Source organism: Arvicanthis niloticus, chromosome 24 (genome assembly GCF_011762505.2).
Source record: "Arvicanthis niloticus isolate mArvNil1 chromosome 24, mArvNil1.pat.X, whole genome shotgun sequence".
Classification (NCBI taxonomy): domain Eukaryota; kingdom Metazoa; phylum Chordata; class Mammalia; order Rodentia; family Muridae; genus Arvicanthis; species Arvicanthis niloticus.
The window spans coordinates 28,990,149-29,009,612 of NC_133432.1; the positions used below are offsets into that span (position 1 = coordinate 28,990,149).

At 42.9% G+C, this 19,464-nt stretch overlaps 1 protein-coding gene across 3 annotated transcripts in view; it reads right to left on the reverse strand.

Moving 5' to 3' along the window:
- Window positions 1–19,464, reverse strand: part of Wasf3 (WASP family member 3) — a 96,788-nt gene that overhangs the window by 27,607 nt on the left and 49,717 nt on the right. For all 3 annotated transcript variants that reach the window (XM_076923407.1, XM_076923405.1, XM_076923406.1), the window contains exon 3: window positions 8,764–8,906. In XM_076923407.1, coding sequence (XP_076779522.1) covers window positions 8,764–8,896 — 133 coding nt within the window. In that variant the 5' untranslated portion in view covers window positions 8,897–8,906. The remainder of the gene's footprint in view (window positions 1–8,763; window positions 8,907–19,464) is intronic.

Consider the following 19,464-nt stretch of genomic DNA (forward strand, 5'->3'; position numbering starts at 1 on the left):
TGAGTTTCCAGTTATCAAACTCAGATCCTCAGGTTTGACATGGAGCACTTCTGTCTGCTCAGTCATCTTATGCTTCAAAAATGTATACTCTATAGCTTGGGAATTTATTACACAAAAAGCAATTAAGCCAAACTGATTAGTAGTTCAAATATTGGTAGTTCAAATATTTCATGTTACTATAAATTATCTTGTCTACATTTTCTTTCAATAATTAGGGCTTTTTAAAATCCTACCCCAATTGTTATTTGTAATTTGTATAGGTCCCCTGTTAGTTTTGCTTATTTTATTTTTAAAATATTCTGGTTTTCTTTTTAATTGTGTGTACATGCGTGTGTCTGTGTATGGATATGCACACATGGGAGTAGTGCTTACAGAGGCCAAGCCAGGGCATCGGATTCCCCAGAGCTGGTGGTATGGATGGTTGTGAGCTGCCTGGTAGATGCTGAGAATTAAACCTGGGTCCTCTGCAAGAGCAGCGAGAAGTCATAATTACTGAGCCATCTCTCCAGTTGCTTAGTTCTGCTTATTTTTCCTTCTTGTGCTTTGGAGCATTCTTTTCATGTGCACATACAACCTTAACATGTGAACTGCATTGTGTTCCCACCTGTCAGGTATAAAGTAAGCCCTACATTTTCTCCTTATGCAGTGGTTTGAATATGCTTGGGCCATAGGTGGGGATACTGTTAGGAGATGTGGCCTTCTTGGAGGAAGTGTGTCACTGTTGGGGTGGGCTTTGGAGGCCTCCTACTACACTCAGGCTCTACTCCTTGTGGAAGAGAACATCCTCCTAGCTGCCTGAGGATATTGGTCTCTCCTGGTTGCTTTCAGATAAAAATGCACAACTTTCAGCTCCTTCTCCAGCACCATGTCTGCCTGCAGGCTGCCATGCCTCCTGCCATGATGATAATGGACTGAACCTCTGAATCTGTAAGCCAGCCCCAGTTAAAGTTGTCCTTTATAAGAGTTGCCTTGGTCATGGTGTTTCTTCCCAGCAATGGAAACCCTAAGATACTTTACATTGATAATTTTCTTTTCTGTCTCTGTAAAACATATATGAATATATACATGTGTGTTAATATAACTGTTTTACATACACATATATATTAATTACTCTACAAAAGATTAGGTTTTATTACAGCATCTTCAAATAAAACACATCCTGTCTGCCCTCCCCCTCCCCTGCCCAGCCCCACTGGACCCTGCTAACCGTAGGAGCTTCTTTTCCACCCTCGGTCGCCCTGGGTCACCCTCGGTCTGCTACTGTCCCTCACTTCAACACTTCTCAGGTTTTATGACCTATATCCACACCTGTATGTATAAACACACATAAAAATTAAAATCTTGGATCTGCATGTGAGGGAGAACACAGCATCTTTGTCCTCCTGAGTCCAGGTGGCCATACTGAGTATAGTCATCTCCATGTGCACTCACTTTCCTGCACGTTTCATAATCCTCTTCACAGCTGAATAAAACTCCTTGTGTAGCTGTTCAGTCTCTAAACACTCTTACAGGGAAGACCCAGGACTGAGTCCCTGCACCCATGTTAGGAAGCTCACAAACACTTCTAACCCCAATGCTGGGGGATGTAAACAGAGCAGCAACACAGACATCAAAGCATCCTTGTGGCAGGGTTTGAAGTCTGTAGAGAATACACCCAGGGTTAGAATACCTGGATTGTGTAGTTTCAGGAAACTTCCATGTTGGTTTCCATAATGGCCACACCAATGTTCTTCCTACGAGCAGCAAATTAAACATTGTCTTTCCCCACAGCATCTTTATTATTGCTTGTTTTTCTAGGTGACTGCTGGTCCCACTGGGTCAGATAGAAACGCACAGCTGTCCTAGTTTGCACACTCCCTCCCGCTGGCTAATGATGCAGAGTACTTTTCAGGATGTTACCAGTCATTTGTGCTTCTTATTTCGAGCAGTGTTCGTTCAATACATCACTGGCTGGAGTTTTATTTTCTTGTGCACAATGTTTACATTCCTCTATGCAATCAAGATGCCAACCCTCGTCTGACCTGTAGCTGCCGGGGTTGCTCTCATTCTTCAGGGTGTTTGATCTGCTGATGGGTTCCTTTGCTGTGGAGAAGCTTTTTAATTATATGATATGATACTGTTTGTTAGTTTTTGATGAAATTCCTTGCCCTGCTGGAGTCCTGTTCAGAAAGTCCTTGTTTATACCTGTACTGTGAGGAGTTTCCCTACATGAACAGGTTTAAGACTGGTCCGTGTTCTTGGCTCTTTTATCTAAATAAAACACCCTTCACTTCTTTCCTAGTCTCTCATCTGATATTAACCAAACCAGCTTTCTTACGCATTGCAATTGCAGGATAAGTTTTCTACCCATGATTTTCCTTAAGTCTGTGTCTTTAACCTTAAACGTGTATTTTCGCCTCATTGTTGTATGTATCTTGGTCATCTCTTCTAAAAGGACTGTAATGATTAAGGGAAAGTAGGGAGAGTTTACATGAATGAACTCGGAGTTCTAAGTTATCTGCAGAGACGCTCTCATTAAGAGTAACTTGATAGCTATTAAGATGGCAGAATGTTTTTTCAAAAGCACCCAAAGATATGTTATATACTAACACCCCCAGAAAGGAGTCTCATGTATTTCAACAGTGAAGAAATGTTTAAATAAGTCTATGGATATAAGAACCATCAGCTATTAAACGTCCCTTAGATGAACCCACAGAGCTGTTTATCATGTAGTGAGGACGGGCTTCACAGCTATTTATACACTGAGATGTCATTCTCTTAAAGACGGATACAAAGCAGTACCTTCAGTAAGTTCACTGAATGGATGCAGTGTCATATATTGTGTACTTTGTGTAGCTTTGTGCTATACATTTTACATATAATCAAGTATAATGTGTGTGTGACACAGAAAGAGAAGGGGGGGAACATCCTAAAGGCAATAAGTGGAACATTTATTATCACAAGAACAGAAGAAAGTCATAACAGTCACAACGTGTTTAAAGGACTCCTAGCACCATTGGCACAGACTCCTGATGCTCCTCTTTCTTTAAAAGAAAAATTATATTAAAATCATACTCTAATGGTGCTGAGTATCTTCTTAAATGCTTCTTTTTATCTCATTCTTCCTTGGTCAAAGTGTACAGGGATTTATTCACCTTTTTAAAAAATATTTATTTACTTTTATTTTATGTGAATGAGTGTTTTGCTGCATAAATCAGTGTGTACTATGTTTATGCAGTACCAACAGAGGCCAGAAGAAGGCATCAGAGTCCCCTGGAACTGACAGATGGTTGTGAGCTGCCATGTGGGTTTTGGGAATTGAACTCAGATCCTCTGCAAGAGCAGCCAATGCTCTTGTGGCTAAGCCATCTCTCAGCCCCAGTATTTGTTCTCTTCAAAATTAGTTCCTCCTTGATTAATACTGAATTTTAAAACTTCTTTGATACTTCATTTATACTTTGATACTTCATTAATACTGAATTTTAAAACTTCTTTGATACTTCATTTATCACATAAGTTCATAAAACATGTTTCTTCTACTTGGTGGTTCATCTTTTTATTCTTTAGAAAGCATCTTTCTTAGAAGTTTCCAACCTTAATAAAGTTATAACATATAAGAACTATTATTTCACTCTAATATCAGCAAGATTTGATTGCAAGACACTGCAATTTTAATTGAGCAGCCAGCCAAGAGCTGCAAGAGCTTGGGATTGTTAATCAAGGAAAATTGTGGAGAAATATTCTCATTCATGGTAATTGGTGTGCAGAGTGACTGTCATTATCTGAAGGAAACCCCTCAATGCTCCTCAGCTGGACACTAAGTTCTGCAGTGTTAGGCACAGCTGCACCAGCAGGGTCTTTTCTCCCTCACCCACTACTCTGATCTCCCCTACTGGAAATTCATATTCAAAGATAATCTGAAACTTCATAGTAAATACTTTGAAAATGTTACTGGATAAACTCTGAAGGCTCTTGGGCCTTTGTCTTTCACACTAACACTCTTCCAGTTACAAGTTTCCTCTTTTGTGGCTATAACTGTCACTAACCTTAGCAGCAGCAACCAATATTGTCCTGTTGAAAAGGTTTCCTAATAACCCCACTGAAACACAATACTGCAAAACTCCCTTACCTCAAAACCTGTGTTCAACTAGGCTGTAAAAAGAGTATGTCATACGCCCCAAAGGCGAGCAGAATGCAGAGCCGCACTTGCTAGTCTGCACACAGGACCAGAATCTTCAGGCTTTAAACAGCGCTTCAGTGCTCACCGTCCTGAGCTTCCAATAAATGTAGGAGAATCAGAATGAGGTGAGTGCCAGTCTCAATGGCTGGTTCCTCGGGGATCTCCGGTGTCCCTGTCTACTCTAGAACCACAAGAAAACAGGTGGCTCTCCAGGCAAGCTGCTGTGCTCAAGAGAGGGATGACAAATGTGGGTCAAGGCAAATCCTGAAGCTTCCACTGAAACCCTTCTTCTGAGCACAGCGGCCTGTCAGGCAGCCAGCATCTCTCACTCCTGCAAGAAGTCCCAGAGCAGTGCAGCACCCGTCTGGACCACACCTGAGTCTCTGAGGGTGGGTGGGAGGAAGAGGATTGGATTTGATGGTGGGTGTGAGTATGGGGTTTGGACAGAAAGTACAGAAGGTTAAGTCATTCTCATCTGGATTGAGTGAATAAAGGTTAGGGGTCCTAAAAAAGTTTTTAAAAAGATTCTGCTTTGGGTTTATCATAAATGGTGGGATACTTGGCCATGCACAAGGACTTGGGCCAGGGCCTAGACACCAAAACAACACAAACAACCAATAACACCATCTGATGATTATGAACTGGGAAAGAAAAATCCATGAAAGACAGGGTCTCATGTAGTCAAACTGGCCTGGAACTCGCAGTGTACCCACGGATGACTCTGAACTGATCTTCCTGCCTCTACTTCCTGGGTGCTGAGATTCCCGTGCTGCACTGCTCTGTCTGCCCTGGTGTGGTACAATGGAGATTGATCCCACTGTGACGAAGGCAAGAACTCCACATGTTGATCTCTTCCACCCCATTTTAAAATTACACCTGTAAATTCTGATTCTGGTGCTAGCACAACCCACTTTCTCTCAACAGGCCACTGCTTGGTTAGAAAGACAGAGGGCCAGCACAGTGTGAGGATGGACACAGCGAGGCAGAGATTTGCCATAAATGCCTTGGTGAGAAACACACACACACACACACACACACACACACACACACACACACACACGGAAGCCATCACTGAAATCATGCTGCTTGGTGTAAGCCTAGCACCTCACAGTCAGAAAGCCACTGAATACTTGAGGCGAACAGGAAGCTCCCACCCTTATCACATACACATAGAACTCAGTCACAAGTAAACTCTGCATGGAAAGACACCCCAAAGACTAAAGAGTAATGGCAGGTACATTCAATGAAACCAAACGGAATGAACTGCGCAAGTGGGGGACAGTGTTGAAATGTTTTGCGAGTGTGGTAGTTTGAGAAATGTCCCACACAGGCTCAGGTATTTGGTCCCTTGGTCCCCTACTGGTGGTGTCGTTTGGGGAGTTATGGAACTATTAGGAGATACAGACTCCATTGACAGCTGCTTTCTTCTCAGATCTGCCTCCTCTACAATTTGGGTTTCCCATGTGGTCATTGCAGCTCCTTATCCTGGGATGACATTTTATTAGCAGGACCCATAATGTTCCTTAGGTCAACTTTCTAAAATGAATTGACTGGCCTAGATTGTCTTTTAAATGCAAAACACACAGGTCTGCATTTGGGGGCTAGCATCTCTGGTCCATATTCCATCCTCCACCTATGGGATGCTTCTTGGAATCTTGTGTGATAGTCTGAAAGAAAGGTAGTGTCGGGAGCCATGGGGGGAATCTAGCTACGGACCAAGTGTCCTTGAGGCAGGTTCCCATCAGTGGTCCAGGCATGAGGCCACAGAGGATCCGTAGTGCTTAGCGACATCAAGTGTCTGTATGATCATGTGCAACATAACAATCTCCACCCCAGAGTAACAGATAGGCTCTCTATTGTATGTATGTACAATGACCCCAATTGTGGGGAGCCGACAGAAGGTGGGTATCATCCTTGCAGCCATCTTGAGCCATATACCCTGACAAGAGACTTGTTTACAACAGCATATAACAGCTAAGCACATTCTGATAACATCTTCTTTTAGATACCCAGGATTTTTCCTTAGGTGTGTGAGACTTAAAGGTGTGAGACTTAAAGGCATGACTTAAAGGTGCGATTTAGAGATAAGACTTAAAGGTGTGACTTAAAGGCGTGACTTAGAAGTGAGACATATAAAAGGCAAGAGGCAGACAGAACTAGACACTTGTAACTAGAACTTGAGACTGGTAAGTTGGAACTGGGAAAGAGGCTAGCAACTAGAACTGGGACAAGGACTTGAGACTTATTACACCTGAAACTGAGATTAGGACCTGAGACTTGGTACTAGGAACTAGGGACTTAGAACTAGGACTGGGAACTAGGAACTCAGAGAGAAGAAGACAGACTGAAGAATAAACAGGATTGAATCACACTCTGTCTGGTCTCCATTCTTTGCGTCCATCCTCCCTCTCTCTCTTGCTGAACCCCAACCCGTAAACCGGAGCAGCTTGGGGCAGTGCAGGCTCTAACAATTTAGCCCCCAAGGCTTTTGGCAGTGCGGGTTCCAACATTGATAGAGCAGTCCTCGACATTTTGGCCCCCAAGCGTGGGGCAGAGTGGTTCTCAACACCCAATGGTGGCTTTAAACTCCAATTATCATCTTATACCTGGAATCTGACATCTAGAATGAACTTGGTCTGTTCTGGATTAAAGTCAAGATATTAGCAAGTCTATGTTTCTTTGGGAGATCTCAGGAAAGTCTATTCCTCTCCCTTCAGGTTCTAAGGCCTGTCAGTGCTCCACCTTCAAAGGCAGTGGTAGCTGCTGAGCCATTCCAGGAAAATACACTCCCACACCAATTCTTCTACTGCCCTCTGCCACATTTGCAGAAATCCCATGATCCGTGAATTCCTCAGCCCAGGAAATATCTTTCTCCAACGGTCAGGTGCTTTATGAATGTTCCCTTATGTGTAATTAACATAGTACAGGTTTAAAGCACAGGGCACAGATGGCTACAGCTGGAGAGGCTTGTGGGAGTGTACCACAATATTGCTCCTGCAATGGCAGGAGCTTCTGCAGCAAAACACTTGGGGAAGCCAGTTACATGGGACTACGTCCAAACAGGTAGAATAAACCTGATTAAGACAACATTCTGCTCAATACCACAGTTCACTGGGTAGCTTGGTTATTAAATTATTAAGTTTAAGTCAGTTTGCACTACTTATATTTTATTTTATTACTTATATTTTAAATATAAGTCAGTTTATATTACTTATATTTTAAAATGTCAACAGACATTTTAGCTACTAGCAAGAAAGAGAACTTGCAAAAAACAACAGAAGCAAAGAGAAATGTGTGCATCTATCAATAACTTGAAAGAGATTTTTTTTTCTCTAATTATATAAATTTATATATTATATGAACAACCACTAACCCAAAATCAACAGTAATTAGTTTAGCTTTCAAGGGAAATCCATTCCAAAATGCATGGTAATTCATTTCCAAGTGACAGTTTCCTTAGCCAAAATTTACAAATCTCCTTAAAAGATATCAGTATCAAATACAATCCTTTTAAAGAAATAGTTATCTGCAGTGGTTCTTCTCAAAAATACACAAAAGCACTTGAGTCTCTCTCTCTCTCTCTCTCTCTCTCTCTCTCTTTCTCTCACTCTCTCTCTCTCAAAAACACACTCACTCATAAACACACTCATACACTTATAAACACAGTAACACACATTCATACACACTCTCTCATATACACACACACTGATATAATACACACACACTTGCACACGCACTCATACACTCACATACATACTAACACACACACACACACACACACACACTCATATACACATCTACCTTCTGTGAATTTCATAGAGACTTCCCAGCTATTACTAGACTAGTTCATACAGTGTTAAGTGTGAAAATCCATCACCACTGAGAGGAATGAAGGCAAAGTGAGAAAACAGGGTCAGAATAAAGTCAAAGTAAGAAAAAATACAATTTCAAACAGCATTTAAAAAAAAAAAAAAAAGCCTTTTCGTGCTTCTCTGAATCCTTAAAAGAACATCCCTTAGGTATTTAATATTGACCTTTATTGACAAAATAATGGGATCTTTTCTTATGGCTATAGCTGCTGTCAGTCAACTACATATATATATTATATATATATATATATATATATATATATATATATATATATATATATAACATATATGCAATAATCAGCTTACCTGGTATTTTCTATATGGAATTAGGCCAATATTTGTTGAACATCAACTGTATACAAGGTACACTGTAGATGCTAACTACAACCTAACAGGTTAAAAAAAGAAAAACCCTTGGTCCTGTCAAATTTAATGAGGCAGTTTTGCTAAGAAAAAATTCAATGCACTATCAACTTAACCTTAAAAGGCATTAAAAACGGACATGTTGTGAAGTCTACACATCTGGTCCTCTCTAGCAATGTACAGGCTCGTATTTTCATGATGACAACTTTAAATGCAGAGTCAGGTACCAGCAGCCCAAGGCAGACACAGTCAATGGCCATGGCAGATGGAGGAAGATGCTTTTCTTCACAGTTAACAATGAGTCAAAGTACACTGGGTACTGTTTAGTCTATAAAACACTGCCAGTAGCCAGGGGAAACAGAGGGGACTTACTCAGACTGCTTAGCTGGCGGATGATGGCAGCGAGCGTGCTGTTGGTCACACATTCAAGCTCACTAGTGATTCCTTCTGGCAGGGCACCCTGGCACAGGTGCCGGGGCTCGATGTTCCTCTTCACTAAAGGCATGGCTGACAATCTGAAAATTGAAAAGATGTCCATGGTCATATATATGTATATGTATGTGTATGCGTATGTATGTATATATATACACGTGTATATATATACATATATACGTATATATATACGTTTATATACATATATATACATATACGTGTATGTATATATGTATACATGTATGTATATGTGTATATATATATATATATATATATATATATAGAGAGAGAGAGAGAGAGAGAGAGAGAGAGAGAGAGAGAGAGGGAGAGAATCATAGTCTCATTTAAACAAATCTAGAGTTTTAATTTTCTTGGTAATGGAAACTTGGTCAGGAATTTCAATTAGCCTTTCATTCCTGTGTGAAAGAGTTGGCTAGAAAGTGATGCATGTTCAAATGCCTTAAAACTTCAGAGATTTCAGATATGTGTAGAATTCTCCTTTAAGAGAAGAATACTCTCAAGTTCTAGGCATGTATGAGAATGACGGCAGACAGAAAAAGAAAAAGGCCAAAAATAAATTAATTAATTAAAGTAGGGCATGATGGTACACACCATTAATCCCGGCACTCAAGAGGCAGAAGCAAGTGAATCTCTATGAGTTTGAGGCCAGCCTTGTCTACATAATGAGTTCTGGTCAGCCAAGGCTACACAGTGAGACCCAATCTCAAAAACAAACAAATACCCCATAGTTATTAGTTATAGCAAAATATACACAAAATGCATTATATATCTCTCACAAATGTTTATAGATGTCTCAAAGTGCTTAAGTAATTATCACTGGGTGGAGAAGCAGGGACTACTGGCATCCAAGAATGTCTCTAAATCTCTCTTTCTGGTGACAACTCCTTTCTCACTCCCTGTGACCAAGTGTCTGGCAGGTGTCCCCTGTACATTCTGTAGACTTTATCACCTAAGCATGAAGCCTCTAATCATATGGTTTAGTTTTTGACTGAGTTTGATATAACTGGAGTCATACCAATTCTGTGAGCTTTCTTTCAATATAAGGTTTGTAGTATTATCAAAGTTGGTTTTCATTGTTTTATAATATACAGGAAGGAAATCATGACTGGTACCAGAAACCTAGCATCTTCCAGGAACTGATGAGGTCATGGACCTTAGAAAAGAGTCTACAACCACCATGGCTAGACCAGCGTAATTCCCTACTACTTTCTAAATCTCATCTTTATATCACAGCTAACTGTAGCTTACACCCCTCAAGCTTCTCCTTACAGCAAACGGAGACCATCAAAGAAAACCATAACTGGACAGAGTATAGAGTTCAACAGACTGTGGGGAGTTCAGCTCTAATGGACACACAGACATCCTGAGTCCATGGCTCAGGGAACATTGAGGAAGAAGGACCAGAAAGACCAGGAAGTCTGCTGTGAAACAGGCTCTTCTAGAAATGGCTGCATTAACAAAGCTGGAACAATGGCAACAGAGAGGGGGTGGGCAAATTTGCAGGCTCCACTCTAGAACTACAGGTAACTACTTACTTCTGGAACAAGAATTAGCCTCTTGCAGGCATGAGACCTCTTATTGGTTGTCCAGTACAGAATGGTCAGCTTTAAAATCATATACACACCACCAATAAAAGTGGACTCAGTAGTATTCTATACACACACGTACACACACACACACACACACACACACACACACATATATATATATATATATATATATATATATATATATATACATTTATACACACATATAATCAAATAAAAGGAGGCTATCAACGAGAATTGGAGGCATGGGAGAGTTGGGGAGGATATCTGGGAAGGGCTGGAGGAAGGAAGAGGAAATTATATAATTCTATTTTAATTTAAAACACCTTTTTAAAATTAAAAAGATACTAGAGCATTTTTAAGATAAAAGAGCATTTTTATGGATTTTAATATTTTTATGGAACATACAGAAATATTTGTGTATATTCATAAAAATACTCTACATATTACTTATTTTTTTATTATAGAACATTTCTTGTTATACCCCAGAAATGCCTGTGCTACAATTGACTTACCCATTCTTCTGGTGAATGCCTTTGAGCCATTTTAAGTTCGAGTCAATTATAAAGAATACTTCTTTGAAAAACCTATACACATACACACACACACACACACACACACACACACACACACCCCAACTGTTGGGTTTCTAATGACCTTCAGAGACCCAAGTATAATATAGTCCTGGTCTCTGAGCAATGCCCTGAGGGGAGAGTAGAAACTTTAAGAGTTGGCCAGGACTCAGGTCACTGAAGGAGTGAGTGCCACTGGAGGTTGGCAGGCCTTTGTCACTTCCCACTTTTGGTTCTTGGTAATGACATGAACAGCTCTTCCCACTTTTGTCTGCAACATGTTACTTCACCAGAGGCCCAACACAACAGGCTGACCAACTATGGGATGGAGCCACTGAACCCTGAGCCAAATCAGCCTTACTCTTGAAATGACTAACCCGTCACTATGTAACACACTGAAGAAAAGCCGGCAAATACAGAACTAACGGTAAGAGTCAGAAGTGGCCACAAGTCTATAGATGCAATACTGCCAGATGATAGACAGAAAAGGCTTGTCCTAGACTACAAACATGAAGAACTAGAAAGCACATACTCGAGAATCAGAGGCACCAGGAAGGAGGGAAATGAGAATGGAATATAAGAAAATAAGGAAAATGTCCTTTTAAAATCTTCTTCTTCCCTGTTGGGATTCCCTCTTCCACCCCACTCAGCATGACACTGGCCACAGCAAAGACAGGGCTGAGAAATGCAGAGGAGCATTAGAGCAGCCATCTTCACTGACTGGAAACTCCCTACCAGAAATGGGAACGCTCCTCCCTGGGAATGTATGAAGGAAAATCTATAAACACTGACCCTGGGAAGGAGAGCACCTCCCTACTAAAATGTCAGCCACTTCACCTTACTGTAACATTCATCAATAGACTGCCAGGCATACAATGTCCAAACAGCTTTCAGGGCCTCAGATTAAAATACAGGGCAGTCATAGCAGGAAAGAGGTTCTCAATAGGATTCATTTTTATATGTTCACCCCCTCAAAATATACAGTTTAAACTAAAGAACTGCTCCCCCAAGAAGAGATGGGATTCTTTGCCTTTAAAATGTTTTTTTTTTTTTTCAAATGTTTTATTTCATGTGCATGAGTGTTTGCCTGTATGTCAGTAGATGTACCTTGTGTGTGCAGTGCCCTCAGAGACCAGAGGGGGGCAATAGACCTGGAGTTATAGGCAGTTGTGAGCCATCCTATGGGTATATAAGGATTGAACCTAGTCCTCTGGAAGAGCAACCAGTGTTCAGCTGCTGAGCCGTGTTTCCAGACCCAACACATGCATTATGAGTGCAACCGGAACCCCACACTCATTGAGGAAGTTTGTGAATATCATACTTTACTCCTTATGGAACACTAGAAAATACAATGACTGAGGTGAATTTTCAACCTCACAAGCTTCTCCCATTGCCCAGCTTTCATGAAGAGATGGCAGTATCTACATGACTCTTGTTAGCCGTCAAATTCCTGACACACTAATCTGAAATTTCTATGGCATTAGGGAAGTTAATAATCTATGTTTAAGGCCACATAGTTTTCTGTTACCTAAAGCAAAACCTACTGTCAGCCGATACAGTAACTGAATGGCAAGCTACAAGGACAGAAGCTGGGAAGGTGTAAGCATGAACCAACCCTTGCTTCTCTTCCTCCTCTCTTCATCACTGAGGGTCCACTGACTCCAAAACAAGTAACTTACTGATATCCTGTCTGGTAGCCACCAGCATCCAAGCTGCTGAGGATGCAGCCGCAGGGAAGATGAGCCCTGTCTGGAGAGGTCTTCCTCCAGCCGAGTTTTAGCAGACAAAGGAACTAATGACAGACCAAGAATACCACCAAAGTCCAGCTCGGTGAGCCAATGAGCTTACTGATGTTTCCAAGAGGAGCAGAAGTGATCCAGATAGAAGCATCGCCAAAGCCCATCCCAGCCTGTGTCACGGCTCACAGAAGCTGGGACCCTACTTTAGAACCGGCAGCTGAAGTCTCCGACCTGCTGGCTAGCTCTCATGGCGCCAGAAGGTACTAGGCAAGCTGCTGGCCGACAATGGTTCTACTGAGCTATGGACTCAACTGGCTACAATAACGCTTGCTGACGCAAGAATGGCGTGACTTTACTGGAGGACCAACTGCTTTCTATTCAGACGTGAGGCCCTTTCCATGGGAGGGACTAAGTACTGTACTCTACTTGTACTGTAAACCTGGTCAAGAGCCTGTTAGCTGGTGATGTCAGAGGCCTAGGAGAAAACCTACAACTGCCAGTCTGCTAAATGGACATGGGATCAAACTGCTTTCTAAATATTCGTTTATACTCACGGATCGGTCCTGCTCTCAGCCCCCATCAGAGGAGGTTCCGTTTCACAATGAACAGTGGTGAACACAGAGACTACGATTCATCATAGTGCTGACAGCAAGTGACTGTGGTATGCTTGGACCACACGAGATATCAACATCACCCCCAAAAGGCTCAGAGAACATCCCGGAAGATGGGGCAAAAGAGTCTAAGAGTCAGAGGTTAAGGAAGAGTGATGTATGCAAGACATGTCCTGGTCATGGTGTGGCCACTGCACGCATGAGCTCCCTGCACCTGTGGTTATCTGCATAAAGCCTGCACAGGGCTGAGCTAGCTGCCATTTCATCATGCTCAGGGAAGGAGCTAATGAGGCCCCATCCCTCATGAAGAGACAATGGGCAGTTAATGAGTGCTGGGGTGGAATGGTGGCAGAGTCTATAATGTTGAAGCCACAGATAAGCTGCCTGTTTCAGTGACTAACCACACATACACACTGATGCTCATATAGGCAACCTTAATTAAACTCAGTGGGAGGGGACACACACACACACACACACACACACACGCACACACACACACACACACACACGCACGCACGCCCAGGAGCCATGTTGGGAAGAAGAAGGATGTCAGCAGGAGCGGGAGGTGGGAAATAGACAGACATGAAAGTGACCAGAGCTCAATATATGCATGTTCGAGTCACAGCAACAAAGGCAGAAGGAACAGAGGCTTCTGAGAGCAGAGACAATGCAGCAGACGCTGGACAGGAACCTGAACCACTGTTCCCAAGGCCGCATGTGAGACTAGTTAAGCATTCACTGCCTTCTAAGTACCTTATCCCCCACAAAGTGTGACAGCTAAGAGCTGTAAATTATTTCTCTTCCACATCCGTTCAGAATTCAATGTCAACTTCTACCTTTGGACCTGCCCAGAACCACGGTCAGTACAGAACCCTGGAGAGAAAAGCATCACCCACGTCTATTTGGACCTACAATTGTTCAAATACACAGAACTCTCGTCACATGCATATCACTGGTGCCTCGAGTCTACAGCCTATCTAAAATGAGTTAGACAACTGTGTTCCCTCTTCTCCAGAGCTATTTGCCACCTCCCGGAGTTGGACAGGGTGTTAAACACACATGCCTGGTGCTCTGGCCAGTCAGCAGCCAGCTCAGGCTGATTCCCACAGAACCCAACGTTCCCTCGTGCAGTGCACAATGCCCAATCTGTGTGCTGTGGCTTCCCATCCTACCCTGCCAAAGGCATTTAGTTCTGTATGCAAAGCAGTTCCTTCTCAGTGCGAGCGGGCTGCTGGCCAACCAACAGGGGAGGCCACAGCACGCTTGGGAGACTGCCATAAAAGCTGACCTTAAGACTAACAAGATGTTTTCAGGGCACAAATAAGAAAAGCTTGATGCCTTATAGCCCTACAGAATGTCAGCTTTGCCGCGGCCGTGGAGGGCCCACCCCTCTGAGATCTGAGAGCTTCCAGTCACTAGGAACAACTAACTGAGCCAGGCATGTGCTCTTATGTGTATCCCTGCCAAACCAGAACCTCAAACCCACTGCCTCATCTGCTGGGTCCCTGCCCTGGACACTGGCCACCTCCCTTAATCCATTCTGGGCCACCAGTCAAGAAAGGTAAGGGCAGCCCCTCACCCCCAGAGACCACAGAATTACTCAAACTAGTCAATTCTGAGCCTTCCCTGCTTCAGTAGAAACTGATGAAGGTCTTGTTCAGGGCGCCCTTCACTCTCACCTCCTAATGGGCCAGGTGCTTCCCATATGTTATTGCCGACCCTGTCCTGTTGGAAACTGTCTTTACAACACTAACTGTCTCATCGCTGGTATGCCCACACCTCGCCATGCTGTACTCTACAGCAACAGGGAAGTCTTGGGAAGGAGAACACACAGCAACTTCATACTTCCTCCTTCCCCCACTTAAGCTTCATTCCTGCAACCTGCAAGAATGTCTGAGACTATTACAGGGAGGCCTGTGCCTGTCTTTGCTCTGAGGAGAGCCACGCCTGTGGATTCTGCTCACTGTGATGGCATGAATGGCCTCAGTACAACCTGATTCCGCCAGTCATCCAGCCACCTGCATACATAGCAATGTGTGCCTCCTCTGCCTGCTGCTGCTCTAGAATGCCAGCCTTGACTAGTTTCTTACCTTTGTTTCTTACCTCTGTGCCTCTGTCCATGACAACACAGATAGGCTGACTTCCCTACCTGCAGTGTTAGCAAGATGGCTTTTCAGTTCCCCTGTAAGCAATGGTTTCTGTGGTTTGCTGGGCAAGTGTGAAGTACTTGTACACTTTTCTCAGGTTGGCTTTATTTTATCTGGCACTAATTTAGTTTTGAATTAACTGAAGCACAAGAATGAGAAAAGGAAAAACATGTTGGGTTGGTCCTTACTCCTGAGAATGCTTTACAACAAACATAATTGATTAATCCAACTGTTGCCCGTGGAAGCACTTAGCGTTTCTTTATAGAGAAAACCCAAACAAACAGGATGTATCAAACCATACTTTCACATCTGTCTGTCTGGTAAGTGTGAAGAAAAGGTTGCCAGCAAAATATTTGTTTATGGGTTACCAGGGGCTTTGAAAGGAATCTGTTAGAGGTAGGGTTTGTTTGTCCCACTTTTCTGAGAAATGATCTCAACTTAGCAAGAGACAATCTAGTTCCCAGAACCGTGAACTATAGGGATAATCTCCTGTGTTCTGTGTAGAAGCTTCACCCATCAATAAAAAAAAAAAAAAAAAAAAAAAAAGCTGTTGGTCTATTGGCTGAGGCAGGAAATAAGAGCCAGGAGTTCCAGCAGGGAGAAAGGATTCTGGGAAAGATTCAGGCAGGAGAAAGTTTGCCCGGATGGTGATGGAGACAGACATATGATCCTAAGAGAGGTAACCAACCACATGGTGGCCTAAGCATTTATTCATAATTAATTACATCTCAGAGTCCTTACTTCGGGAACTGAGACACAGGTGATAAAGCCTGTAGTTACATCACATCCTGTAGAAATCAGGCCAGAATCCCAATCTAGGAATCATGAGACCCCAATGTCCAGCTTGAAGTGACTGCAGTCTTTAATGGTAGAGATAGACAGCTCTCACTGCAGGAGACAGATGGACAAAGTCTCAGTGACAAACTACAACACCACACCCGAGCAAGTGGCAGAGGCAGGGAAAAGCAAAGGTCTCCCTGGAACCTCTGCTATATTGCGATGCCATGAGAATGGCCGACCAGCAGGGAAGCCAGTAGTACCCTTCATCCCTGCAAGGCTAGCCTGTGCTTTGCTGGTTCTGGCTTCCTATGCTCCAAACACACCTCCCTTCACAGAGGAGGCATCTTGGCCTCTGCTTCTAGGGCCAAAACTAACACAAGAAACCACAAGGAAGGTCAAAGAGCAAGTGGTGGGCAGGTGGGGATTTAGAACTTGCCAGAATCCCACTCTGCAGGCGAGGGAATGACACTGTGGCTGACATGTGACATGAAGTACCTGTCATGTGACATGATTCAGTTACTGAAGATTCCACTGGGTGATCTGGACAATGTCCTGGTGAGGGGTGTCGCAAGGAACAGTACAGACATCTGAAAACATCAGAGGAGAGAACTGTCCACAAAACAACCACACAGTCAGTGAAGGCTAAGCTACTCTAATGCTCCATGTAAAGTCAGCACAGGACTGAAAGCTATAAATGAACAGAACGTGGGCAAGGATGAGACCCACAAACTCTGCTGGTGGGTACCAAGTGATCCTCTCAGGACCTGTGCCTGGAACACCGGCACAACAGGAAACTGTGGAACAAGACCCACCTGTGGAGTTGGGAAAGCCTGACAGTCAAGATAGAAGCAGCGTGCTGCTCTGGGCCCAGTCAAGAAAGCTGGCGTCCTGACGACTCAGAGGGACATATATGGTAGATGCATAAGATACTGTTGAATCTAAATACTTCCAGCAGGCGCTGTATATTCTTCCTCTGACAAGGGACAAACAGTGGCAAACTCCAGTCTCAGAAGGGCTGAGTCTAGTAAGAAAGACATCAATGGGCATCGCGCTGCTCGGTCAGAATAAGGGGAGTTCTGTCAGCTGAGTCATGACCTCGAGTCAGGAGCAGTGCGTGAGCCAGGGATGGCAGAAGATGTGATCAAGCCGGAGCAGACCCTGAGTGTCCAAAGGAATCTCAGGAGCAGTGAGGCCAGAAGCCACAGACCCCACAGTCTCTGCAGGAGCTGAAGGATGGGAGGTCCCAGCCTGGTGAGAGTGGTCACCAAGAAACCAATCTCAGCTCCAACAGGAACTGTGAAGGGAGACAGGAAAACTCAACAGCGTCGCTAAAGGCAGTACCCAGCTTGTCCATTCTCCATGCAGAGAAAAGTAGTCAGAGTTTAAAGTAGGTACAGTTAACCAGATAAGCAAATGCCTGGGTATCTTAAGGAGGTCATGATAAAAGAATACAAATAACTCTCTCTCTCTCTCTCTCTCTCTCTCTCTCTCTCTCTCTCTCTCTCTTTCACACACACACACACACACACACACACACACACACACACACACAGAGTAATGTTTCATGATGCAAGAGACACAGAATACACAGTTGGTGAAGGTGTCAGCCTGAAGCAGCACCTCAGGCCCTGTGGGTTCCTGCACAGTGCCCCATCTGACCCTCTTTATGGAAGAGAAAGTGTGAGACTTTTAAATATGATAGCTAAAAATTCAGACTCCATTAGTGTCTTTCCAGAAGGATAAAGAAAACCAGATGATTTCATCAACTGGAGGTGTAGGGAGGGGTGGGAAATCCCATCAAAGACTTCATGCTGTGACAAGAAAAGACTTCAATCCTGGTGCTTCCAGCTTACTCCCACTACAAGAACTCAGTAGACAAGCTTTCAGCCTGCTACCTCAAACGCAGGTCAACTTCACCCGAGAACACATACATAGACTTGAAAATGCTGGATGACACCCATCTTCAACGACATTAGCAACAGAATACCCCAAATACCTACACATTTCTCTTATGTTCCTTAAATCTTCTTACAATTAGAGTTTAAAAAACATTTATATTTAGTATTTTGTTTGGTCTATTCTTAGATGGTAAAATAATATTAATCTTGGCAATATTACCTTTTAATAAAGTTATCTTTCCTGGGAATTAATGCTGACTGGTCCACATTGTGTGTAACTGTAGGATCAAGCTTGCCAAAGACCATCTAAGATTGAAAGACAGATTTTTTTTTTAAATACTCCAAACAATAAAATAAGTTTGCAGGCTACAAGTAACTGTCTGTATGGGGAAAAACGGGCCGTGAATCAGGAACTATCAAAACTGTAAATTTTGGTAGTTTAAATGATCTGTTTTCCTCATGTGGTTTGCTAGCCCCTCTGGTGGTCTTGATTATTTCAATTTTATGTTACTCCTGTGATCCGTTACATGTCATGACAAGTATAGACAATAAAAACCATCAAATTTGGATCACAATGGTTAATAAATTTTAATATGATCCAAAAATTGCAGTTTTTCCCCAATGGCTTTACCACCCATTACAGTCTCCTAAAGATTGCTGTCCTGCCTAACATCCAGCCCTATCTACACCAGTTCCTAGGAATGATCCTTTCCTAGTGATGCAGGACTTTAATAATACTTAATGAATTATATGCAGTCCCCTCGTGTCCAAATGTGATGCTTGGCTAACAGGAGGCAGTGGGGGTAAGTGGGGAACAGGACTGTGGGCCGACATCTCTGAAAAGAACCATACTGCCCACTGAATCCTTTGTAATACTGACTGACCAATTGGAACCTCTCTGATAGTAGAGAGGTTGGAATGTTGCAGACCCTAACTACAGTTTATCTTGTATGTACAATATACTTTCAGCCCTCGAAATAGCCATTCCTTGACCATTTCTGGGTCTGATCTACCATTCTGGAATTAACAGATGAAACCTTTTGAAATATATTAACTTAACAAAACCCTAGTTTTCATCAATCAAAGACTAAGAATACACCAACAGGCATCTGAAGTCACAGCTGGGGTGTCCCAGCTCTGCCATAACCTGCTGTCCTACCTGTCCTCATGCTGTATTTGAAAAGTGTTTTGATTTATGACTTTCTTTGTTCTGTTACGATTGCCATGTTGGATCATGCTATTTAAGATAACCTGAATCTGTGTTCCCCAGCCATGCTCACTCATGTTCCCCTCTAGAATAAACTACCTCTGATCCCTTGTGAGGTG